This window comes from Peromyscus californicus, unplaced genomic scaffold, assembly GCF_007827085.1.
Source record: "Peromyscus californicus insignis strain IS unplaced genomic scaffold, ASM782708v3 Scaffold_3__1_contigs__length_106647218, whole genome shotgun sequence".
In the NCBI taxonomy this organism is placed as follows: domain Eukaryota; kingdom Metazoa; phylum Chordata; class Mammalia; order Rodentia; family Cricetidae; genus Peromyscus; species Peromyscus californicus.
In genome coordinates this window covers 93419177-93446945 of record NW_026294551.1, presented here as the reverse complement: position 1 = coordinate 93446945, position 27769 = coordinate 93419177, and the positions used below count along the sequence as shown (strand labels likewise).

General features: G+C 43.7%; 1 protein-coding gene across 1 annotated transcript in view; it reads left to right on the top strand.

Moving 5' to 3' along the window:
* The window catches only part of Dock2 (dedicator of cytokinesis 2), a 419530-nt gene that overhangs the window by 191659 nt on the left and 200102 nt on the right, over positions 1–27769 (top strand). Inside the window, exon 27 of the mRNA XM_052759023.1 lies at positions 10526–10621. Coding sequence (XP_052614983.1) covers positions 10526–10621 — 96 coding nt within the window. The remainder of the gene's footprint in view (positions 1–10525; positions 10622–27769) is intronic.

Genomic DNA, 27769 nt, shown 5'->3' with positions numbered 1-27769 from the left:
CATGGGTGTTTGGCTCAGAAAAAAATTTGATTATAGTCATCAACTAGGTTGACCTGCTTCTGGTTGAGCATTCAGAAGGAAGCATTTCTTACCCTTGAACTGGTCAGGGAAGGACTGGAACCACGCATTAGATATAAGGGCTTTGTCTTGATCTGTGCAGATCTTGTGGGTGCTGCCACAGGCTCTTTTTTATTGACCTTTTGTTTGTATATTTTGTTTTCCATTTTTGTGGAGGTTGTTTGTGTGTTTCTTTTCTTTTTTTTTTTTTTGCTTTTGTATGTTTTGTTTATTTATCAAAGAGAGAGAGAAAGAGAACATAAAGTTGGGTGGGTAGAGAGGTGGGGAAGATCCGGGATGAATTGAGGCAGAAGAAAACATGATCAAAATATAGTATGAAAAAATTTATTTCAATTAAAAACCCCCAATTTTTTAAAAAATAGGACACTGAAGACATCGACTTAGAATGAGGTAGATAATTTCATTTTACATTAAAAATAAAATAGAGGGCCAAGAAAACATAATGGTATTAGAAATTTTCAATACATCAGGAAAAATAAAACTACATATAGCTTTCCCAAATTTACTTTAGGTATATAAGTTGATCACAGAGAGAAGAAAAAGTAGATGAAATGGTGCATACTACCTAAATGTTGTGGAAGGAGTTGGGTGAGGAAGGCACTATTAATAATAAGATAGGACTGGAAATATGATTTTAAAAAATACAGCCAAATTTGGAAGTGGAGAAAAAGAAAGCACATGGAAGTTGTCACTATTAAAATGGAAACACCTTCTTTGCGGGATCAGGAAGAAGAGAAATTGCACCTTTCCAAACAAGGAGAAATAACTTCGTCTGTAAGGCTTGTTTTTTCAGCACCATGGACAGGCCAGACTAGCGAAAGGAGTTCTTTACAGCCATGGCTTTCTGGGGAAGGCTTTCATCATCATATCCATTCTGAACCAAAAGAACAATGGTGATGTGTTTGTGTAAGGGTGGAGGAAACATACTCGTTCTTCAGCTTCTCGGGCCTTTTCTCCTTTTCTGGCCACTTCTCATGCACTTGAGATCGGCATCCTTCTTCAGTCTTGTCCTGGTGAAAGGAAAGCAGTTCAGGGCTATGATTCTAAAGCCTCTTTGGCTGGCAATTTCTCAACAGTCACTGGTGTAATCGATCCCTGAGTGGATTAGTTAGTGAAAGTGCTGAGTTCTGCCTGGGTATAGCATACTTAGATGTCTCCTGACTCCAGGCTTGGAGTCATGTCTGCCTGACTTGGAAGGAAATGATAGGAAAGCATGTTGTAAAACAAGAGAGCCATAGGGCTTTAATTTGGGGAGTTCCTGCTGTGGGAACTCTATCAGTCATTGCAGAATGAGTTGCTGATATCTATGTTCTGTCCCTGAAGGATGATAGGATGGATGATTAGGGGTATTTTCACCGTAGGAAAGAGAAAAGATTGTGTTGATTTTGGCTCCTCTCTTTCTCCCCCTGTCTTTTGTGTGAGGTCAAACTGTGTTTCAATAGCAGCTAAAAACCCCCAACAACAATAACAAAAACAAAACCCCAAACAAACGAAGAAACAAACAAAAACAAAGCAACAATAACAAAAAACTTCTATGCCCTGAAGCTCCCAGATTCTTCACTATGATTCCATCTCCTCGTTTAAAGAATCACTCCTCATTCTCTCAACCATTACTATTGCCCTCCTAGTAGATCTCCTAATTAATTATAGAAGATCTATATCTACTTTATAAGAATCTTCACAATTACTTATGTGTGAGCTACTCCTGCTAGATGGTGAACTAAAACAATGACATAGACCCAATTCTTATTCACAAAAGAATTCTCTGATGACTCATGATTTGCTTGTTTGGGAGTGTGAGGGGGCAGGTAGGTGTGGGAGTATTACCACCTGCTCCTCGCTTGTTTTCTTAAGCCCCTCACTAAGGCTGCATTGTAACAAGAGAGCTATCTTTGAGTCAAGGATGCAATACTTTCTATGGAACTTCAGGTGTCAGAGTTACAGGTATGTCTGGGATATGGGAGATCTTGCTGATGTCCACAGGCACCCACATAGGTACCACAGCATGACTAAAACTGTGCAAGAAGTGGAGATGAAAGCTGAAGATGAAAGGGGCAAGAAGAAAAACTGAGTGGTGTTGAAACTCAATAGTCAGTGGAGGGGTAAAGAGAAGGGAGAGAAACCTTGAAGGCAGACAGGAGACTCACTGGGAAGAGGGGTGTGAAGGCATGGCAAGTCCATCTTTGATAGCTTTCTAAATAAGGAGTTTCAAAAGTCTTTAACATCATGAAGTCCTTTTGTTATCCTGTTCCCATGGATGCATGCTTTTCAAATATATCATCTACCAAACAAGGAGCATGCATTAAGATTAAGTAATTTGTTTACTTATTAATAAAAATCAATGTTACATAAGCACCATTCTGAATTTTCTGACCATTAAATTTAAACAGGTTGCTTGTTCAATGTATTCTTGTTCCAATGAATCTTGACATTTTCAGTAGCCCATGCAAGAATATTGATGAGAGATGAGTATGCAGTTTCTGGAATGATTACAAATACCCTACAGCATCCCACTTTTATGGTAGAGACCTCAGAGGAACCCATGGCTGCAGGGCCATTTACTCTTTAGTTTCAGTTTGCATTTAAGCATTGAGAGTTCATATTTTAGAACAGTTTAGATAAGGAAGCCTAGAGTATTTGGACATAAATGGTTAATCAGCACCAAAATATGAAACAAATAATTGAAACTAATAATTGCTTAAGTAACTATTTAAAGATGAATAGTATACTCAATTACAACTCAATTCTTGTGTGATTGTATTGATTATCTTTTTACTGGAGGGAATTTTCCTTTTAATAGCCTTGATATGTGTGAGATGGGCTTTCAAAGAAAGTCTGTCTAAGCCTGTTGCTTTGCTCAAGGAACTCTGAAAAGGATAGCGAGAAGCACAGCTTCAGATTTGAAGGCTGTTGAACCTGTTTTTAGGGTGAAACAGTTGGGGTTGCAGATCCCCTGGTCATTTAATACTTGTTATTCCTTATTGTGGGTAAGCTGTCAGCTTTACAAGACGACTCCTCCTCCTCCTCCTCCTCCTCCTCCTCCTCCTCCTCCTCTTATACTGTGTCTCACTATGCAGCTCTGGCTGTCCTGGAACTCACTATGTAGACCAGGATGGCCTTGAACTCACAGAGATCTACCTGCCTCTGCCTCCTAAGTGCTGGAATTAAAGGCTTGCATCACCATACCCAACTGCAACAAGATTATTGATTTGGGAACATTTACTTGGCTTGTCTATTTAGATATTATGATAGTGAAGTGTTGCTATAATTAATTATCACAGGAAGCAAAGGAGCCTTGCAACCAGGAAGACAAGGATTCTCTAGTTCTATCACCAGAGCTCCCTGCCTAAACCAGCCATATACATCTCTGTTTCCTTACCCGAACCATGGGAAGAGTCAGTGTAGCAGACATGCAAGCTTGTTCTCAGGATTCGGAGATATGGAGCACCTACAATGCCTGGTGCGTATCAAGTGCTCAGCTGTAAACTGAATGATAGTAGCTAGAATAGATCCTGTTTTACACCTTACAATAGGACAGTACTTAGCTCCAGTATGTTTGTCAAGGTGCATTGAGATAAATACAGAGCACACAGCCCATTGTCTGGAATGTAGTCAGAACTTAACAAATGTGAATTGTGGTCTTTATTCAGATCCCTTTATTCAGTCCTCATAAGTGACTCTTATTTTGAAGAACAGAGCGTAGATTAGAGCATGTCTGATGTGCATACTTATGTATGTGGCTTCATCCAGTCTTCATTTATCAGCATTAAAGTGTCAGAGTTACACATTTAGAAAGGTTTGAATTTTTTTGCTTCTCTAGGCTGAAGGTTGGAGATTCCCGTGTATTCTAATAAAAGCCCTCAAAAAACAACGTGCAAGATCTGCATAAAAGCAGCGATTTGCTAAGTACATTGAGACTTGCATTGTTGTTGAAAATGATGGTTTTGTTGTATGTGTGTTTTTTTTAATCTGTCAGGAAATGGAAGTTAAAAGCATTCACTAAATGGAATAAAACATTTCGTAGCTATGCCATTTAAAAGAAAAGGTTAACTCACGTTATTTTGCATTTCTGTCAGGAGTGATGCTAACAAGAACAACCAGAATGTGAGACTAGGGTTACATCTGTAGCCCTAGTATGGGTGGGAGGTCTCAGAAAAGTGGGCAGGGAGCATTCCTGCAACCCTTCACCTCCCTAACAGGGAGACTGAGGGCTGCCACAGTGCACTGCAGTCCTTGAGATGGATCCAGTGTCTCCTGTGAGTTCATTTTCTCAGCGGTACAGGCTACCCTTTGTTACTCTGTCATAGGGAAAGAGGTTATCTTTCTTCTAGTGTCAACTATTGTGAAAATATTCAATGAACCCTATCAAGTAAAAATTTTCCCTTTAATATCATATATATTCCTCTTTCTCTTTGTCAGACTTCAGCATTAACACAATTTCATGCATTTTCCCAGAATTTTTGGGAAAAAGTAAGCTTTAAAAAAAAAAGTAGTACTTTGTGGTCCATTACAGAATGCACCAAGAGTCTCTTTCCAAATCAAGGCATGTCTATTGTCTATTCCATTGTACGGATTAGACACCATGCATTGAATAGGATTTCTGACTCAGGAACTCTTATGACTTGCTACCTGAGGACACAATAATCAGGGAGATATTATATAAGCAAATGTGTACACAGATGTATATCTTAGGATGCTCTTGGGATAGATTTGAAGAGTGACTTTGCTTCTCCCAATGCTCTATCCCTTCACCGACTCATTCCTAGAGAGGTAGATAGTACGCAAGCCTGGACTGGAATCGAGCAGGCAAGGACTAGATGGGACAAGCCTGAACTGGAATCAGGCAGGCTGGTACTGAAATTGGGCAGGCTGAGACTGGGGCTTGGATTGACACTTCTTTACTGTGTGACCAAATCTGGAGCCTCATTTTCCTTATTTGAACATCTGGAATATAGAAGCATTTCCCTTCTTTCCTAGATGCTTGCAGGATTCTCCTGCTCACAGGAGACTGGGCACTCACTCACATCCTAGAGAGTGCTGAGCTGCATTAAGCTCTGCGCTTAGAAGTAGTAGATTGAGTTAATGTCTGCAAAGTACTTAGAAGAATATGTAATGAAGTAAGACCTCAGAAAACATTACCTGTCAGGGTTAGAACTAGTCAGAATTTCTCAGAACAGTTCTGGCAGTGTGGGGGCATTGTACCTAACATATAGATGAAGAAATGGAGGCTCAGAGGGCTAAGTTTGTTTAGGGTGGAGACAGACAAGGAGAGAGCATGGCTAGTGGCCACTCTTCAGTTTCTGCAGTGAGACACTGTTCTGCATGGCACTGCTCAGACTGATGAAGACAGCTGCAGTTGTCTTGGAGGGCTGAAGGCAGCATCACACTTTGAACCATTGGAAGAGCTTGAAGCAGTTGGAACAGAGCTTGGGTCTGAGTAGATCATTCTCAGATAAGTCATCGAACTAGCTAATAATCGTGATGGTTTACATCAGGGACCCCAGTGGAGCTTTATATTAAGTGAAGTGAGACATTTAATGAGTCACCACGTCTACATGTATAGACCTTGAGATGCAGTGAGACTACAAACCACGTTAGCTGACGATGTCAGAATTAGAACCCATGTCCACCCCCCCCATTTGACCACATCTTTTGCTGCTGACTCTAGATCTCTCTTCCCCCCAAAAGGCTAATTCCATTGCAATTCTCAGGCAGATATTGCCCAAATTTTACCCAGAAAATGGACAGTCACCCTGTGAAGTGACAGGATGTGGCACTACTGCCCACCTTAGCCCTGACTCCACTGCATTGAGTCCCCACTACCCCTGGCTGCTTCTGCAGCTTGTGTTACAAAGTCAGGTATTGGTCCAGCAAACTCTTCAAGGATAGTATCTAACTAAAACGGGAGGAAAAAAGAGAGACTACCAAATCAAGCCTCAAATTCATGAAAAATCGTATCTTTAGTGGTGGCTGTTACTGTCTCTTCAAAGTCAGGTACTTTCTTTCCAGGTGAGTGTTTGTGATTCTTCAAGATAAGAATGTAATTGGAAAGGCCTCTTATATAAGAATACAGCCAAGGAAAATACTAGCAACCATATATTACAACTGTTCCTGGGCAGAGGATGCATTCATATTCTCTCTCTCTCTCTCTCTCTCTCTCTCTCTCTCTCTCTCTCTCTCCATTTAGATTTAATGCTGTATATATAACCTTTTGTCCTTAATCTTGTCTCTAACCCCAGTCTTTGGAGGTGGGGTGCTGGGGGGCAGGCAAATCCCTCAAGGACTTTGGCCTGAATGGATGAGCTCTGGGTTCAGTGAAAGACTGTCTCAAATAATAAAGTAGAAAGTGATTGAGGAACCTTCTGGCCTCTATGGGTATAAGCACATTATGTGCACGCACACACATGTATGCCCCCACTCCAATGCATACATACATATACCATATACACATAGATACACATGTACATACACATGTATACACATACACATGCATACATATATATATATAAACATATAAATACATACACACAACTATACACAAAGAAATGAGAATTGATCATGGCTTATGACTCAGATGAAATGGCATGTATGTGTTTAAAACATATAAATATTAAAAATTGATCAAAGCATAATGATAATCTGACGGTCAGGAGGAATGGTAGGATACACGGGCCTGATGAGGAAGAGAGTAAAGTACTCATCGTTTAAGCCAGTACTTAACACATAATGCCACTGTCAGGTTCAAGAGGAATTCTGGACAAATGGCGTCGGCGTCGGTGGTGCCTATTGGCATACCATAACACATGCTGGCCTCCAGACTGTCTTGGCATCACAAATACCTGTTACAGAGTCCATGCTGGCACCCTGGCTCTTCTCAGTTCTTCTCTCCCTGCCCCTACCACAAATGTCTCCAGCTCACAGGCTTCCCTTCGCCTAACGTCTGATTCCCTTACAACTTGGCCAGTTCCACTCTGTGCTCTCTTGGTCCCCACCCTCTTTTGTCCTCCTCTCTTGCTCCCTCTTTTGGTCTCCCTTGGCCTCACTCTCTTCATCTTCCTCTCTCTTACTCTCTCTCATGGTCTGGTCCAGTCTGCTGGCCATGTTCAGTCTACTACTTTCTCTCTCTGCTCTGGACTCTCCAGATGCCTCTGTCTGTACACTCCCTCGTATCTACAATAAAATCCTCCCCCCATCCACACCTTGGAGGACTTATGTCCTCAGTTTATATAGCCATCAGGTGGGGAAAAAAACCAAACTGTTTTAAAATGGAATGATGTAAGCCTGTCGTAGGTGGCATGCTCATAAATACCAGAGTCATAACTCTGACAACTGGAATAGTAGAGAGTCTGCAGTGAAGGAGAGACCCAGGATTTTGTTGTTTTGTTTGAAATAGATTTTTTGAAAATTCTTAAAACTGTATGCATTTATAATTTTCATAAAAATTAATAACATTTTATATAGCTACCCACTGTAAGTGTTCAGTATCCCTTGTGTCAAAGTAGAATTCTCAAACTGTGGAAAAAATATCAGGTTATCCAATTACAAGCTGGCATGTGTCAAGGCTTTACTTCACTGATAAAATAGGAAACGAGACAAATAACAGATGAGATGCTTCAAAGTATATGAACCTTGGTGCCTGGAGAGACTACTCACTGGTTAAGAGTATGTCCTGCCTTTTCAGAGGACCCAGGTTCAGTTCCCAGCATCCATAGCAGGTAAGTGACTCATGACCCTCTGTTCCAACAGCTCCAGGGGATCTGACATCTTCTTTTGCCTTCCAAGGGCACCAGCACTCGCATGCACAGAGACACACATAAATAAAAATAAAGTAAATCTTTAGAGAAAGCATATAAGCCCTGATCTTTTGTGGGAGAAGAGATGGAACACTGCCATCAGGTCTCAGACAGGTGATGTTAGCACAGAGCAATAAAGCCATAGCCTTTTCCAAAGCAATGAGCCGACACGAAATGCTATCTTCCACATGGTGACCTCTCACCTCCGTAGAATTCTCAAGCTCTGCCGAGAAATAAACTTTTGGTATCTACTCAGCTGTGGATGGTCTGTCAGAACTGTATTTCCCGAGAGAGGCTCCTCAGTTGATTTTATCAAAAATGTTCTATTAAAGTGTCATGTAATCCTCATTTTGCTTTCTTTTCAAGTTTTGGGTTTTTTTCCCCTTGCACATTTGCCATAAATCTAACCTTAAAACCCACTGAAAACAATGCAGTCTTACTAACTAGATGCTACTCACCTACTGCCTGCTGTGCCCTGAGAGGACTGCCCCTGGTAAAAGGGAGTGTTTGCGTTAGGCAGTGGTGGCGCACGCCTTTAATCCTAGCACTCGGGAGGCAGAGGCAGGCGGATGTGTGAGTTTGAGACCAGCCTGGTCTACAGAGTGAGTTCCAGGACAGCCAGGGGTACACAGTAAAACAAACAAACAGAAAAGTCAATTAAAAAAGGGGGTGGTGTTTGCATGAATGAAAGAGCAGCATTAAAAACATTCACACCAGAGAGAGATTATCCAGTTCACTTTATCAGATGGTTGAAAGAAAGAACAAAGGGCATAACCCCTCCTACGTAGGACTGGATTTGGGTTGCGATTCAGAACTATGTCTGGGTTCTCTTGGCTTAAACTCACCTCATATGTGATATGATCTGATGTTGGGGAGATACTGTTCTGTATTTCAAAACACCAAGGGTTTAGGGTGACTCAAAAAGATGGATTGGCCCCACCTCAGCCTAGCCACCCCCAGCCTCTTCCTCTTCCTACTGGGCTTGTGCAGGAGAGATCAATTAGAATCCCTTCCAGATATCATCACCTATAATTATTAAAAGAAAAAAATCACCGCAATTTGCAATGTGTTTAGGTTGGGTGGATTAATTTCTTTGCCAGGGCCATAATAGGAAGACTGATTTTGTCATTTCAATTACAAGCCACCATTTAGTTTGGGTCTGGAAGACACTTCAATTGGGTTAGCCACCACTTGCCTGGCACTGGAGCAATTAAGAGCGGCTGATTTGTGGCTGCACTTTTATGACTTAGCACAGGTTTATCATCTTGAAGGTTTTCCATTTGCATATAAGCTATACATTCTTTGGGTGACATTTCCATATCAGCCAAGGTTTATATTATGCATTGCCTCAGACTGCACTTTCTGCTACGTGCAGGGAATCTGCAAGCTTGGCCAAGGATGCTGATGCAGACCAAGGGAATGTTGAGTCACAGCAGCCACTCAGCACTTGTTGTAGGTGGACACTTCAAAACTCTGGGCATGGAGGGCTTTACCTTGGTCCCTAACTGATGCTTCAAGTCAGTAACCTCAAGTTTTTGAAGTTGGCCACATTTATACATACAGAAATGGCAATACAGAGAAGAAAAGTGATTTTTGCCCAAGGTCACCCAGCTCAGATTAGGTGAGGTGGAATACAAAGTCAAGTGGAAAGTCGAGTCCACCTGATCTCAGAACACTCCCCGAGACAGTTCCATAGTGGGGACTTTCAGAATGAACGAATGGAATGTGACAGGTTTGCACTTTAAATACCAAACTTCTCCAACAGTCTAATTGATGCTCTTTGGACTAAAAAGAAATGGATGTTTAAAAGAAGCCAGGGTCAGGAGGTCTAGAGGAAAGGGGTACTTTTAATATCTATTTTTGTAAGGCAAGAGATGTAATCCTGGGGAAAAGTACGCTGCATGGAGGCCATTATATAAATTTGATGCAATTGTAAAGGAATGAAGAAAAGATAAAAGAATAATGAATACATAGCATTGAAGATATTCTAAGAGAAAAAAGATCAGAAGTCACGGAAGGAGCTGGAAGTTGGCCCAGTTGAAAACAGTATATCCATCTTGACAGATGGGCGAGACTAATGAAGCCTCAGCAGCAACCAGAGTTCTGGGACCCTGTCCTCAATGCGCCAGTGAGTGTGAAAAAGGAACACACTCAGAGCCAGACTGCTAGATTTGACATTTCCCCCGAGTTCCTTGCTGGGCAAGCCCCAGACAAGTTCCTTTGCCTTTCTGAGCTCAAATCTCTTCATCTGAATAGTGGCAATCATAGTGTTGCTCTTGATGAGAAAATGGGTGCTTAGCTGAGTACCAGGTGTTTAGTAAGTACTCAAAAATGTTAGTTCCTTGTGCTGTAACCATGGATGATATATTTACGTGATACAAGCTATAGGAAGTGATGTCAGCAAAAAGAATTGTAAAAATAAAGAAGTCAAGAGCTTCTCTGTCCCTCCCACCCTTGAACCTTGGGAGATTATAGGGATGGAGAGTGGAGAGCTCAAGTCCAGACCAAGACTGAGATCTGTCTTAGCTTGATGGAACCAGAGACCTATCTGTGGTGTGCATGATCTATGTCTGCTCACTCCTGTCTGTGTCTTTGGAAGAGTGAGCTGGTCCAGTGTCAAGATTATAACAGTGATGTTTCTCAATGCACTGTAGGCCTTCACCTATGACCACATCCAAGAGATCATGGTCCAGCTGCTGCGCACAGTGAACCGGACAGTCATCACGATGGGCCGTGATCACGTTCTGATTGTGAGTAAACCCTTCTTCTTGTCAGTCAAGTTTAAATTAAAGTCTCAGAGTGGATTTTTCTGGATGCCTTCGCTGAATGTAGCAACTGGTCATTGCTTCATTTTTTACAATAAAGGATTAGATTTTCCCCATCTGAGTTGGGAGAACATGAGAACTTGAACTCAAATTGTTAAAACTTGTATAACTTGGGGTTTGTTGAGTATACCAGCAGGTGTGGGGTGTCACTAGTAAACAGAGAGAAGGGAGAGCTTTTACAAATGAAGAAGGCAGAATATTCTGGAGACATGTCTATCTTTTCTTTTGGCCTTGTTGAGGTGGCTTAGACTCAGGGTTCTTGGACTTGGTTTTCTAAGTGGCTTTATTGTGTGAACTCTGCCTATGTTAGGTCTCAGGCAGTCCATATATCCAGAAATGAGCTTGAGCTGGACTATAAGGAGGATTTCTGGTGGTAAAAGCCAGCATTCCTCAGGAACTGGTTCCCCTCTGCCCAAAGGAATCATTCCCCTTGCCTCTGGCAGAAGAGACAAACGGCTCCATCGGCATCCACCTATGGTTGCACACCAAAGCCCATGTTGGCCTACAGGCTCCCTGGGTCTCTACCCAAGAGTACTTGTTATACATTTCAAAACCCTACAGGAGCATCCTGGCCTTTCTCACTTCCCAGGCTTTCCTCCTCCCAGATACCCTTTATCCTTAATGGCAAGGTCCTCTTCCCCCGACCCCGACCAGGCTGTGGCTATTCTCCCTCCTCTTGCAGATAGCCCTGGCCATGGCCAGTCTATTTTTCTTTCTGCTTTGTACTCTTCCAGATGCCTCTGGATGTTTACTCTCTTTTAGCTGCAATAAAAGCCTTCCCCTTTACCATATCACGGAATGGTCATGTTGGCAGTTTCCTTACTGTACCCTCTCACATACAGAGGTCAGTGCTAATTTGGGGGTAATTTTTCTGCACAGACACTCTTTTCTGAAGCAGGGAAGATTGCTGCTCCCAGACCAAAAAAACCCATGACTAACACTGTGATCTCTCCCATCTTGCTTTAAATAAGGGCCAAATTTTGAGACCCTAACAGGGACCAGTTACTAGCAGAGATGAGCACACCCAGCCATGCCTCTCCTCTGCTCTAACATTTCAGGTAGGAGAAAATTCAAACCACTGCCAGCTCTGGAGGCCCCCCTTTCCCCTTGTTCATTCCTTTATGTGTTCCTCCCACACATAAAACAGAATTCTACTTGGTGTCTGCATGCCGGTTCTCTTGCTGTAATTAGATTGGCCCAGGAATCATCTAATCAGAGAGGCTTCCTGGTCCTGATGCCAGTCTGCTGCGCTTGGATCCCTCCACCCACTTCTAACGCTGTGACATGGTTCTGACTCTTTCTCAGCAAGTCTCCCCTGTACTTTATTTGGTTATTGTCTTGTTCTCATTTTGAAAGTGGAAGTCCAGGGAAGCGACTTCTTTTTTAATCCCTACTGAATTTTTGAGTCCCCTAACATCACCCAGCATAGTTGGTACTCAATAAAAATAGAATAAAGATGTGAATGAATGCATAAGTGAATGAATGAATGAATAAATGAGTGAATGAATGAAGCACACCAAGCATATATGCTAATGTGTAAAGACCAATGCTATTCAGCTCAGACTGACTGGCTCCATGATAGAGAGGATCATAATAGTTAACAGAATTCCCATGTCCCTGAGATAAGATAAAAATCATCCTGTGTGTTTTGTGATGGCTAACTACTCCTGGCCATGGGGTCTGCCTTGCAGTGTGGTTGACGTAGCCAGTGACTTTCCATTGGAGGAAACGGATTCTCCCTTTCCTAGCAGGTATCAATGGTTCATAGTTTCCTGATTAGGGGTGGGACTTCGTGTCTACTTGGTCCTTCAGTCCTGGGATTGGCTGGCTTGAACCTGCGCTGTCACAGTCTCTGAGTTCATATGAGCACCAGTCCTGTTTTGTCCAGAAGACCCTGTTGTCCTTGGTGTCATCTCCACCTCTGGATCCTAACGTCTTTCTGCCTCCTCTTCCACATAGATCCCTGAACCCTGAGGGGAGGGGTTTGAGGAAGGCATCCTGTTTAGGACTGAGTGCTTTGAAGTCTCACTCTCTGCACATTGTCCAGTTTGTTGGTCAACACAAAACAAACTCCATATTTCATGCTGTTTTGTTTTAGCATTTTTGTCTTACTAGTTCTTTTGCTTGTTTTGATTTTCTTTATTTTTTGAGATAGAGAGAGAACATGAAGTTGGGAGGTGGGGAGGACCTGGGAAATGTGAGAAGAGGGAAAAGCATCAACAAAATATATTAAATGAAAGATTTTAATTAAGAAATACTATGTGTGAAATTTCCTAACATTTAAGTTCTGACTGATTATGATCCCCTAGTAACTGGTTTCAGCTTTCGAAAGGAAGAGTGGCATCTCTGTTTTACTGTGGTGTGGAAGGAGCCAGGGTGGGGATATCCAATGATGGTTGCTTCATGGATACAGAACCCAAGATACCAAATATTGTTCTAATGGTGGCTGGGGAGACTGTGGTTCCTAAAAGGAGCTGGAGTGCCACAGTCCTCTATGAACTTGGCTCTGTCTACTTCTGCTTATTTACTCTCTGTGTCTGATCAGTTACTGTGTGTTACATACATCTAAAGAAGCAAGGCTGGGCTGGAAGTGAGGTTCATATATGCGAGAGACCCAGAATTCCATGTCCTAGCATGCAAAGATGATAGACTAATAGATAGATAGATAGATAGACAGATAGATAGATAGATAGATAGATAGATAGATAGATAGATAGATAGATAGATAGACAGACAGATAGACAGATAGGCAGGCAGGCAGATAGACAGACAGACATCTAGATGATAGATAGGTTGATAGATGATAGATAGATAGATAGATAGATAGATAGATAGATAGATAGATAGATAGATAATGATAGGTAGATAAAAACAGACAGACAGACAGACAGATGAACACCGAAGATTTGGTGGCACCCAGAGAATGCTGCAGTGTCGGGAGCTCCTGCTTCCCTGGGCTGCACAGCCTTGTCAGTAGTCTACCATTTTTCTCACTTACCATTCTTCCAGTGCTGAAGTACCACCATTTCTTACTGAGTTAGAAGCCTCCCATGCGTGGTTCCCGGAGCGCACCTTAGATAAGCATTTTATGACCTTCCTAATCTTTATTCCTTTTCTTTGGAACGAACCTGAAGGTGATCATCAATCCATTTGGCTCATTCTGTATATAGCAGGCTCTTAACTCCCTGCCTTTCCTTTAGAGCACCAGTTTTTTAGAGCAGGTTCTGAACTGTAGAACACACTAAGTAAGTGGTGTCTGGTGTTATTTCCTGTCTATCTGGTCCAATGAGTCTCTGTCCCTCTGCATTATCAGCTCCAGTGAGTGATGGCAGAGTGGGCCTGGTTCCCTACTGCCTGTTTTATGTGTGTGTTCATTGATGCTTTACTATAATGACTGGGCTTTCTAATACACGTTCCTCTTGCTGTCTAGATATGTCCCTACTCTCGAATGTCCAGTGGTTTCCCCACTGTCTGTGATACAGCTCGTAAAGACATGGAGATCTTTCTCGTCGTCTGGAGTCCACTGTGGTCTCTTTCCTTTAGCCTTTCATCTGACTTTTTGTCTATATTTCTAGAAGGGTGGATGTCTGGGTATCGCCTGCACATACCTGGTACCCTTGCTTTCTCCATTGCCTGTGCATCTTGTGTTGTCTACCAGGCCTTCGTGTGCCTTCTCAGCCTGGTAACCGCTTACCTAACTTTCGAGGTCCAGCCCAGATGCACACTTTAGAACATGCTCTAGAATGTAACCGCCAAACATGCTTCTGTGCAGTTATATGACCATCACAGTCTGGATCACTTCCTTCCCCACCTCACCTTCATTTGTGGTCACTCTCCATCCCCCTGCCTGTAGATGTAACCAACCGTCTTATTAAATAAGAAACACAGAGCCGATTCAGAGAAGAAAGCCAAGAGGTCAGAGCTAAGAACCTTACCCTTCCAGCTTCAGGGATCCTCTTCAGCCAAGAGAGCTCTCTGAAAGGGACCTACTTCCTGTGTGTATGTCTTTATAGTCTTTCTGTTCTGCCTTCTCATTGGTTGTAAACCCAAACACATGACTGCCTCGTCACTGCCTGTCTGTAGAGACTTCCAGGTCTTCTATGGTTGGGATTGAGATTAAAGGCGTGTGTCTCCAATGCTGGCTGTATCCTTTTACACACAGAGATCTACCTAGCTCTGTCTACCAAGTGCTGGGATTACAGGCGTGTGCCACCACCGCCACGCTCTTGCTATGGCTCTAATAGCTCTGACCCCCGGGGAACTTTAGTTATTAACATACAATTAAAATCACATTTCAGTACAAATAAAATACCACCATACCTGCCCCTGTCCCTAAGAAACTGCTGATATCTCTGGCTGTACCCACTTGCCTCTTTGGGGGACTTCATAAGGTGAAATTACACAAGTTTCATTTCTCATGCCTGGCTTCTTAGCATGCTCTGCAGTTCATCCATATTTAGGGACATGTCATGCTTTGTCCTTTTTTATTGCTGGATAATATCCCAGTGTATGAACATGATGTTTTCTCATTCATGTACTAGTTGCTGGGTTTTTGGATTGTCTTCAACTTTTGGCTATTATAGGTTATGCTGCTATGGTAATTTGCTTATAGATTTAGTGTGAGCGTATTTTAGTTTCTCTTGAGTAGAAATCTAGTAGTGGAATTGCTGAGGCAATTAATTTCTTTCTAGGAAACCACCCAACCATGCTCCAGAGTGGCTGTGTCATGCCACATTCTACAAGCTAGGACTGACAGATCTAGTCCCACATTCTTGCATCGACAAAACTGCAGACTCTATCAATCCTAAAGGACTTAGATCAGGTCCACTGAGACCTTTTCCTCTCATCTGACCTTTTTGTTGTTCTATTTCTGAGTCATTTTTGTCTGTGAGCTTGCTCTAGCTCCTCTCTTTGCCATATGATGTTTGAGAGGTTGTACCTGTCTGTCCAGTCCATAATCTGCCTTCTTCATGCAATTGCTTTGAAAATGGATTCTCCTTATGAGACACATTTGTGCATGTACCATCTGCACAGAGTACTCATGCATGTCTTTAACGTTTTGTGAGGACCTGTGCTCTCCTTAGAAGAGGCTCAGACACAAGTGGTACATGATCTGTGTCCTCCAGACAAAAAAGATCTCATCCTGTGGGACATCTGCCAAGTGTTCCAATCTCATGGTCCCCCACATTCACCATCCATATATATGGGAGCTCAGGTTTTTCCCTTCCCTCCTAAGGTTGGAGGAATCTATACCTTACCCTCTAGGTATTTGTTTTCAGAGCCCAAGTGTCTGGTAGGGCCATCGGCTCATAGACTTTCTTAGCACACAACAAGCTGAGATTCTGTTGTTTCTCTCCTACATTCTAAGACCCCCAAGGGAAGGGACTTTGTTCCATATGTCCTTTTATCCTTAGCAGAGAGCCTTGTGAAGAGAGGGTATGGAGTACACACTTGGTGAGCAAGTAAAGGAACTGATGAGTGAAGGAATCATCCCCCGGAAAGGCTGGGGAAGCGATACCTGGGTACTCCCCCAGACCGTCTTTTCTTCTTCAGCAAATGTGCTTTCTCAGTAACAGGTGCCCACATTCCAGGGAGTGAGAGGGGGATGTAAGGTTGGCCTGTTCCCAATTTCTCTGTCCCTTGGTCTGGTCCCAGATCCTTGTGGGGATGCTGTTACAAGCTAATCTCTAGTCTTTGCTGATGTAACTACAATGAGGAAAGAGCTGAATTGGGAAAATAAGAAACAGAAGGAAAACCCAAAAGGAGTTTTCTTGTGACAGTTTCATTTTCACAAAAGAGACCTTTCTAGAAATTCCAAGAATAGAAAGATCTCCTTCAAAGTAAAGAAAATGATGTTGGAAAGTAATTACTCAGGGGTCAGGGGTCCCTATCTTAGTGCCCAAGGCCCTGATTTAATTTCAAATTGAGATTTGACAAGGAGGAGATATTCCCATTCCACCCATCACTTTTAATTTTCCAGACTTGAATTTTTTTTATTTTTTATTTTTTTTAATTTATTTTGCAATACAATTCAGTTCTACATATCAGCCACAGATTCCCTTGTTCTCCCCCCTCCCGTCCCCCTCACCTTCCCCCCAACCCCCCCCCCCCCCCCCATTCCCATCTCCTCCAGGGCAAAGCCTTCCCCACAGACTGAGGTCAACCTGGTAGACTCAGTCCAGGTAGGTCTAGTCCCCTCCTCCGAGGCCGAGCCAAACAATCCTGCATAGGCCCCAGGTTTCAAACAGCCAACTCATGCAATGAGCACAAGATCTGGTTGAGGGAAAGAGAGCTTGAGGGAGCGGGAGATCCCAGCTGGATCAACAACAGAGAGGGAGAACAAGGAATAGGAGACCATGGTAAATGAAGACCACATGAGAATAGGAAGAAGCAAAGTGCTAGAGAGGCCCACAGAAATCCACAAAGATACCCCTACAACAGACTGCTGGCAATGGTCGAGAGACAGCCCGATCTGACCTACTCTGGTGATGGGATGGCCAAACACCCTAATTGTTGTGCTAGAAACCTCATCCATCTACTGAGGGATCTGGATGCAGAGATCCATGACTAGGCCCCGGGTGGATCTCTGGGAGTCCAATTAGCGAGAATGAGGAGGGTTTATATGAGCGAGAATTGTTGAGACCAAGGTTGGATAAAGCACAGGGACAAATAGCCAAACGAATGGAAACACATGAACTATGAACCAATGGCTGAGGGGTCCCCACTGGATCAGGCCCTCTGAATGGATGAGACAGTTGATTGGCTTGATCTGTTTGGGAGGCATCCAGACTTGAATTTTATTGGTTAGTTTCCATTGCTTGGGAATATTAAACAATCAATATTTTTGACACACGCCATTCATGAACAGTGCTTCTGAAATCCCAAACAAGACCTTGACTGGAGGCAGGTGGCAACTGCAGCCTGCCTCTTTCTATGGGTCAGATAGTATCTGCTGTGGCTCAGCACATTGTAATTATCATTTGCTGGAGATGGCCACCCCTGATTTGCTGCTGTAAGTCACCTGCTTGAACAATGGATTGTTGGTGATGGCAAATGAACAAAGGAAAGTCTATAAAAACCAAAGTCAAGGACTCAGAAGCCTGCTGCATCTCCATTTCTCTTTGCCAGATTCTAATCTGTCACAGAACAGATTGTTCACGATTGGCGAGAGGGGTGGCTTGATTTGGTAGAAGGGGCGTTTGAGTAAGGGAGACAAGGAGAAAGGCTCCACAGTCTCTCCACTGAGAATCAGCAAAACACAGTTTGACATCTTTAAATCTTGGGCTTTGTTCTGTAATGGAGTTTTCCCAAGTTCTAGTCCTGAGAAAACTCCTCCCAGAGTTCTGGGGGAGAGGCTACATCAGATGTGGGATATCTGAGGGCAAGGAATCTATGTATACCACACCCTTTTGTCCATTTACTTTATTCCTTTATGACAAACTCTATCTATACAGCTTCAGTTCCGTCCCGAGTCTCAGTTCCTCTTTGTACCCACTTTTTCTGTCCCCTCATAGCTCTGGTAATAACCAAGCCCTTATGATTTCGGTCTCATCTTCATCCTCTGTTCCTCCGTCCTCCATCTATATTTCCTGGCTCCTTACTCCTGGCTCTGATTAACTCTATAAGAGATCTGCCTTACCCTCTAAAGAATCTCTGCTTTTCTCTCTTCTCTCCAGCCATGTAGCTCTGTCTACCCTCTACAGAAAAACTGCCTTTTTCCTTCCTCTCCTTGCCAGGTCTGCCCCTCTGGAATTCTGCTCCAGTCCTTACTACACCTGGTTAAACAAAAAGCCCTATTGTCCTCAGTCAATTGCTCTGGAATTCCACTAGGCATGAAGGCAAGGGATGGTCTGAGCTTCATTTGCACAAGACGCAAAGCTATGCATCTACAGCCTGTTTGTCTCCTAGGCTCAGAAGGGGGAGTTAGTTGCCTAGAGGTTCAGCAGGTCTGAGAAGCTGAACCGTTTGCCAAATGGTCTAGTAGTATATGGACCCACAAGAATTTCATAGCAGAAGATAGCTGAAATGTTAAAAGCTGAATAACACCAAGTATTCTGTGATAGATGGCTTCCTTTAGAAAAAAAATGCCTTGAAATTTCTAGGTATAGCTTTAATATCCAGCTGAATCTCTATAGTATATTCTTATGGCCTACAAGAGTTCTGTGTCCCTAGCTTCAGTCAGGGCCATAAAATAGACTGTGCTGCCCATGACTACTCTTGTTGACTAGCGATGTCTACCTGAAATACTGTCTTGAAAACGATTGAAGGAGCTCCACATTGGCTCAATGTGAAGAACTGAATTGATTAGTGATGTCTGTCATAGCTTGAAATGAGTGAACAGTGATATATAGAAGATATTTGTAAATATTACACATTGACTACAACTATTGGTCTTTCTGTTCTGGTCTAGTCTAAAAGTGTTTATATAGCCAATGTTTTCTTCTGTCCCTCTTTGTTTCCTTTATGAAGGCTGATGTAGGAGCAGAAAAATGGCAGAAAAGACACATAATCTTGAAGACCCCACATTTTACTTGTTAACTGTTCCTATGTAAAATATGCCATGTCTGTATCCAATATATAAGGTGCACCTTGGTTTTCTGTGGTCATAAGACAGAGAAAATGCTGTCCCCTTCAGAGATGTTAGCACATACAAGAAAGTTTGACCTTGTGGTATGTGAATCTTATCCTGAGGTCTAAGGTGCAGAGACTTAACCATTCTGTCCAAGGCTAGAATAGATCCTGCGGTACTGTGAGTCAGAGGGTGAAAGGACCATATAGCTAAGGTCACACGGCTAGAGGAGCAAGACAGGATACAAGCAGCATCACCTGAGTTTCCTTCCTGGAGAGATATTATCCTACCTGAGGGCTGCAGAGCAAGGCAGACTTCCAGGCCTGTTTATCCCAGAGAGGGCTGGACCCTCTCCCTACTTTACCCAGGCTGGGGACAGTCACCCCACAGCAAGAATCAAGCATAGAACGCACCCACTGCCGGGAGTATTCTGAAGGAAAGAGATCTGGTAATTTTGTTGAAATTGGGATCTAGCTTTTATTTCGAGTAGTTCAAATGAGCCTCTGGGTGATATATTTTGGGCCTAATTACCCCGCTTTTTACAGAGGAGTCTGTCTGTGGAGTGATTAAGGAAAGGTAACTGCCGTTGGCATTCAGAGCACTTTGTTAAAAAGGAACCAAGGGGGAAATCGGGAAGTCACCCCGACTCTGCTGCCTCACCTAACAGGAGCCTAGGAAACCCGTGCTGTGTCACCAGAGTCTACGCTCTGACTTCACATTCTGTTCATTCTTGTGGTGCTGAGTGGGACGCCACCACCAGAAGATGAGCCAGGCACTCCAGATGGCCTGCTCAGAGCCACGGCAAGACCCTTAGTGACACGTTCTCCCACCTCCACCCTATTGGATGGAGAGTCCATGGAGAGGATGCATGTGGTGCCCACCTGGACCTTTACTCGGCAACCCGACCCCTTGTTAAATTACAGTGTTTACCAAACTTGGTTGCTTGCTGAGCAGATACTCACCCGACAGGCGTGAGCATCTTTGACCTCACTTGGCTCGTGTCAGTTACTGCTGTTGTACAGTTGACAGTTGAGGCACAGAGAGGTTGTGTGACTGGCCTGTGAGCACACAGCTTGATGGTAGTGGAGGAGCTGAGGTCTGAAATCGGGGATGGCTGTTCTAGAATCCCCGCTCTTAAGGCTGTGTTGCATACTGCTAGTCTCTAAAGGTATACGTTAGCTACCAGCCACTTGAAAGGTTCCTAGTGAGCACAATGAACTCTCAGCTGCCACTTGCCTTGACTGTGGGAACTAAGGAGATAGCCCATATGAGGACCTTTCAGAAAACTTCAGAAAGGTATAGATTTGGAGTCAATTTGGATGGCAAAGACATGTTTAGAGACAGTCGTTTCAATTCTGATACTTAAATCTCAGAGCTAAAACCAGAGGGAAAAAAACCCTTTGTTTATTCAAATGTTTAGTGTGTTTACTGGGGCTGGGGGGCTAGCCAGCCAGCTTGGCAGTAGAGGGGGAGGCTGGGATGAGACACTTAAGTGCTGGGGAGGCTCCCCCTTCACCCTCCAGCTACCTATCCAGTCCTTGAAGACCTCCCAGCTAAAAATGTTTCCTAGCCAGGGTGGAGCCATCATCTCTGCTCCTGTTCCTGCTACCTCTCCTAAGAGCACAATGGCCTCCTCACTTGTCCTGTCTAGAGCTAATCTTCAACCAAAGCAGTCCCCTGAAGACCTTTCTGGTTGAGGAAGATTCTGTGACCCCATAACATTGAAGGATGGAGGCCTCTTGGAGTGGGACCCTCAGGGTACCCAGCATCTGTCTTTCTCCACAGTGTTTCCACCCAACCCCCATCAGTGCAGTGGAACGTCTGCTCTGTTATCCACAATGCTCCTTTTCTACTCTGGGTTCTCCTGCTGGTCTCTTTGTCTGCTTGCTGTGTTCCCCTCTACCCTTCCTTTGGCAGACCATCTGGCTATCAATCTTAGAACTCCTCTTCCTCTCCCTGTGAGTCTGTGCTGGGCAGAGATGTACACCTTGACTCACACCATCTCCCTGAAGTTCAGACCTCTTGCTCCGTTTGTATACCCTGCTGATGTGCCCATCACAGTGCTGTAGGTGTGTTCTTCCTCCAGAAAAGCCTATCATGTCCACCACTCTATCTCTAGCAAATAATGTGGCCCTGGACATGGATACTAATAAACATCTTCTCGATGAAACATTTCTCTGGTCTGTTTTCATATACATACAAGCTATTATTCTTTTCCCTGACACTCAAGTGTCACTTGTTGTTCCCTTATGCCATGGTCAGGCCAGGGGATGCCCGGTAGAGCAGGCAATGCTCTGAAGTAATAACTTTATGGGAAAGGAATGGAAAGTGGGGGCGGGGTACATCTCCAGAAGACACGTGTGTTGGTGATAACAACCATGCACACTGATGGAACACTTGTGTGAACAGATGGACCACGCATCATGAGAACATAATCAAATTTAGTTCAGGGCATTAGCAAAAATGAATGTTCCCTCTTACAGAGGAAACACCCTGCCTAGTGCTGCAAATCTAGTAAGGAGGAAGCTGGAGTCTATATCATAGTTCTGCCAGTGCACAAAGCCTACATGGTAAGCATGTCACTCCATGTGCTTAAGACATGAGTTTGCTGGCTTAAAGTCACACAGTATGTGAGCATATCTGTATATGTATATGCATGGGAATTTTATGCTTATGCGTATGTGTTTGTTAAGGGGGGATGAATAAGAAAGTTAAATTATAAGAAAAAAATCACTAAAGTTTATCAAGGGACCTGACTTCAGTTGGTAACTCAAAGATAGCTCAGGGTATCTTGGTAGCTGTCTAAGCTGGTGGTGTTTGGGAGGGCATGGGTCCTATGCTAGGAACACAGTGCTCTGATGTGGAATCTCACAACTGCATATCAGAAAATAATTGGACACACACACACACACATGCACGTACACATGCATGCACACACACAGAAACTTTCAACTCTCAAGGAGCACCGCTGCATATAGGACAGAAGTGATTTATTAGGGTTGGCGTCCCAGAAATGAATCTGGTTCTTGAATGTTCTGAAACCATTGGATGGATGGACTGAACTCAAGTGAGTGCAGGACTCTGCCTTGTTATGTCTTGTGGTTTCTATTCCTTAGGCATCACTTTCAGTGACCTGTAACTGTTGCAACTGCATTATTTCCACACTGGACAGGGGTTTTCTTCTTCTTTCTCCTATCTGTGCTCCATAATGGGCTGTGATTCCTGGAAGAAGGAGCTGTGTCCTAGGGTCTTTGGGGTTCCTATCCCACTGTCAAGGACTTGATGTATAGTAGATGCTCAGTCCAAACTTAGGGAGTGAATTAATGGGAAGGATGAACCAGTTCAAAGGACAAGTGAATGATGAGATTTTTAAAAGTTCTGATTTTAAAAATAGGTGAGAAAAGGTCTGTTTCATGCCAGGTTTCCCTTTAAGGATCATATACATACATACATACATACATACATACATACATGCATACATACACACACACACACACACACACACACACATACATAGAGACACACACACACGCACGCACGCACACACATCCACACACATATAATTCTACAATTCTGCCCTATCCACATCAGAGTATTATTTTTGACAGATTGGAGAAGAGCCTGGTTCATGCTCAGAACCATCCTTGTGATCCCATATCAGCTTCAGAGATGGAGATTCAGAGGGCATTCATTGGCACGCCTCCTCCCTGGTCTGTCCACAGAGCAGCCTGTGCAGGGACAGTGGCCCTAGTTGGTAAACTTATGCTGTTACTACCACCGCCAGAGATGTTTCCCATTTTACTTGGGGACCTTATCCTTGGGGTTCTGAAGAACAGCTCAACTTGGGACCTGGGGAAACTGGTATCTCAGTGGGACCATCCCTAGCCACACCAGGGCTGCAGCTATCAGCACCCAGAGAGGGAGATGCACAGAGCATTTGGGAGTCATTCAGCAAATGCTGGGAAATGCACTGTTATTATGTCATCAAATTTTAACCAAATTACCTCCAAATAGCCCAGTGCCTTTTGGCCTCTGTTAGTGGAACTATGCAAATCTGATTTGGGGCAAGTGACTTAAGTGTGTTCTTAAAGATTAAGACTCCACAGAATCTCTTGTCCTATTTCCCGGCACTGGGGCCAGTCTTTAGAACAGAATGTCTGCCCTTGGCCTTGGCTGACCACTATCTCAGCCAGCGTTGCTTTCCAAGGGCCATGAAGCAAGCTGTGGAGTCTGAAGGGATCTGACAGGTGGGGAACTGATATCGTCCTTTCTCAAGGAATGGTGAGCCTCTTTAATGACTGGGTCCTTACTTCCTTTGTCTGCAAAGAATTGGCCTTAACGGATAGCAGGCCCTTAGGCAGTGAGAATCTTTGTGTGCTGAGCCAAGATCTTGCTGGTACTCTTTTTGGTTTTTTGTTTGTTTGTTTGTTTTTTTAGTTTTTCATGCTGAAGTCCATTTTCCTGACTGGACATGGTGACAGGTTCAGAGGGTTCCATGGCCCTTTATTGGGATGTTTAGTGGACATGTAAGATGGCATCTGTCTGTCAGCTTTGTATTACTATAGCAAAGTACCTAAAGCAGACTAGTTATAAAGTAAGAAAAAGTTTAAATAGCCCATATTATGGAGGCTCTAGGGCCCATCACCTCTGTTTTCTCACTCATTGTGTGAAGACCTAAAGTCACCGGTAGATGGCTCTGGTGAGGACTGATGCCTTAAGTGGTAACATCCAAAGCCAAAAAACAGAGAGAGCTGGGTGGCACCAAACTTGGGCCCTGATAGCAATCCTCTCACAAGAGCTACTAAAAAGTCCCACAAGAACCACCTGCTAATGGTGTGTCCCCAGTCATCTAAGGACTGACTCCCCATGGAGAAAGATCAAGTCCTCAGAACAGCTGTAATGAAACAGGCATGAACTTCTGGTCCCTGATATCCCTCTCAGGACACTGCTCTTCTTGAGTTAGTTAAAGGAATTAATTCTGTCAAGTGGTCCTTCACAGTCAGAACCTACTTTTCTAGACTTATTGCCATATTCATTCAGGGGTGCTCTTTATTCTTTAGTGGGCATCTGTCAGGGCTTTCTCAAGTAACCAATAATGTTCTGTGACTCACCTGGAAGAAGGGCCACAGGGAGAACAATAGGAAAGTCATCTAGGGGGCTAAAGACAGGGAGAGAGAAGCCCTGTCCTCACTAGACCGGCAGCCTCCCAGAGGCCAGACCCAGGGACTAATGTTCTGCATCTTCTGTTAGGCAGACTCAGGGTTTGCAAATTTCTAGAGTTTCTTTCTTTTTTTTTTTTTTTTCCTGAAATAGCGTCACTTTCTTTTTCTAATCAGAAAACCTCAAATATCCTATCTTTAAAAACAGGAATTACTGAGAAAGCCCAGCTTCCTGAAGACCCTTTCCTGGATATAATCTCACCTTCTAAATAGCATTTGAAGCCAGGAAATCCTGGGGCTTCATTTGAAAGATGAAGTGTGTGGGGGGAGACAGTCAGGACCGAGCCTTGGCCCTGTCTGTCTGTCTGTCTGCCCTAGTGTTTCCTCTCAGTGTGCTCCTAGCCACATTTTCTCTTAATTCACTCAACAGAACCTACAAAGCATTTATGGCGTCTCACCTGACTTGGGAAGCCCATGGAGCTTCCCAGAGATGGAGTGACAACTCTCGTCTCCAAGGACATTGCATCCTCGTAGAGACGAGCATGAGGGATTGATGAGAGGAATCGCACTGTCACATGAAAAGTGACAAGCCTGTGCAATGCTGTGGGCACTCAGGGTAGAGTGACCAGCACCAGTGCAGGGACAGGAGATGGCGGGAAAGCTACAGGAAGGAGACGATATTTAATTTGGTGCTCGCTGTTGCCATGGGAGTTTGAAGAGCCAAGTTTGGCAGACTGTAAGAGAACTCTATCCTCTTCACCACCACCCCATATCTTGGACTTTGACGAACTGTTCCTCTGTCCTCAAGCCTCCATTCATTCTGCTGGAAAGTGGCCATCGTCATAAACACCTGGCGGAAATGTTTGGGGAGTAAATGTGACAAGAACAGGGAAGCCCTGGTCCTTACCCACTGCCACTTCAAGGAAACAGAGAGCTTGCTATCACTGGGTTGTTGCTGTTGTTGGTTAGTTGGTTGGTTTTGATTTGATTTGACATGGAGTCTTACTACGAAGCCCAGACTGGCCTTGAACTTGTCTTCCTGCCTCAGCCTCGTAAGTGCTGAGATTTTGGGCATCTGCTGCTTATCATCACTATTAATTAATATAATAGTGTGAGCCCCATCTTGTATCCTCCTCAAAGTGCACACTATTCCTCATGATAGATGGCTGATGGATGTTTCAGACAGAGAAGAGAAGATGCAGCCACAGTTATTTAACACCCTCTGACTTTCCAGAGTGGCAATGAGATGGGGAGGGGGAGGGGAGCTAGCAGGAGGTTAGGGGATGAACATTAACTTGGAGTCCAGTTATGAGCCTTATTTACTGTGGAAGTGGGCATCTGTGCTCTGGGGCGGTGGTGGGGTGCAGTTAGAGACACAGGAATCGGGGACGATTTAGCCAAACATCTATCTCAAAAGGCTCCTCCAGGGAGTTTACCACACAATGGGCATAAGGGCGAGATGATGGACAGAGTCCCAGGAGTATTTATATCCTCATCTTCAGATGAAAGGAGAGTGGTGTGACATCCAGGTAGAGAAAACCCAGGATGGTCCTCTGCTTACAGTGGGGCAGTCCTCCTTAGACCATACCCAGTGAGGTCAGGGCTACAATGGGCTTCTCAGTGTCCTTGGTAGTGGTCATGACACAGAGAAGAGGCTGGGTAACTGTGCATTGATGATGGACTAAGATTCATCTGTGTTTCTTCAGAGTCCGGGGGATACCTCTTAGTGGAGGAGAGACAAAGATCTAACCCTGCAAATGGTAGTCAGGCCAGCAGTCTGGATTTATAAATGTTGATGTTTGGAGTTGCATTGATTTTACTCCCTTTCATTCTCAAACCTAAACCATTGAAGATATAATATTTTGTATTTGAAACCAAAAATTGCTAACAGAAGACAATACAGCAAGTAAATCTAAGGTCCTTCTGCCATTTGTGTCCAATTTCTGCCTGGGGTGGGTGGAGTTCAGTTATTTGGTGAGCTGCGTGCTGAGGCTGTGGGAACCCTCTGGAGTCCAGCATGAGTCCAGCAGCTGGAATATGTCAGTTGGTTTGGTACTCTCGAAAGGAGGCTGCTTTTTTTTTTTTTTTAAGCATTAACCAGGTTTCATAATATTGAGTGTGCTACCTCAGTAACCAGGCTGGTGTGCCGAGTAGAGGTCACTGGGCTAGCTAATGGTCTACAAAATGTATATTCAGGTTCTGTCAGGAAGAAAATAATGGGTTTCATTTGAATGAAATTTAATATATTTATGGATTCTGAGAATTTTTTGAAAGCCTTTCATGATAATAAAGCTTTTGTTTGGGAGCAAATAATCCTTTGGTGTGATGTTATTGTCTTTTTCACTTTAATCATGGTTGAAGTCAAGGCAAAACGCTTCGCCTAAAATGCTCCTTGAGTAGACAGCCCCTGTCTGCTTTAAATTGCATTGTGTCTGAAATGGACTAGGTCACATGTAATAAATGCTGGCATTTTAATAGAAACATTACAGGAAAAATAGTTAACAATCTGCTTTAATTTCAAAACTCATTTTCTCTCTCACACAGTTGGGCAGTATCTTGGTAAAATGTGCAAAATGCATTGGGATTTAATTATGATGGCAATTTATTCTGAAACAAGGTTAAGTGGGAGCTGTCAACAAAGGTGCAGGGTGAGGACAGTTGTGTCCTGATGTTCCTAAGTCCTGAAAGCCAGGCAGACCATAGAAGAGTTGAAGGCCTTGGGCAGTGTTCCTTGCTAAAGCCCCCAACGCCACGGGTGCAGATATCGAGACTGGGTGCCAGCACTGTGCCATCCCTTGTGAGTGCCCATCCAATGGGCAGGGGGAAATCAGGGGTTTAGAGGTAGAATCTCCTTCACTCGATCCTATTTACTAATTAACTTGTCCCTCTAAGGCACACTATGGTGAGTGCTGGGTATGCACAGGCAATTGACAATAAGCAGGATTCCTTCCCCAGGAACATCATAGAGACAAGTGCATACACTAAAGAATGTTATGGATATATGTTCAATGACAGCTATGTCATGGAATTTGAGGGCAGGGTCCCTGGTGTGGGTAAATGACTAAGAAGAACATCTAGTGTGGTTTGTGGTCATGGTGGTGGCTGGTTGAGATGACATTACCTATTGCCAGAAACTGGGCTGGGAGGGGTGTAATGCAAGTATGTTCTAAGCAGGAAAAAGGGTTCTTACAGACCCTTTAAGGGATGTTACTGTGGTAGACATTAAGATGGCTGCCATGGGGAAGCTGTCTGACCTTAGGGGAGAACCAAGCTGTGTGGTGTCTGAAGGTGCACTTCTGCCTTTTGTGGGCTAAGGGCTCTATAGAAGGCAGGAACAAAAAAATC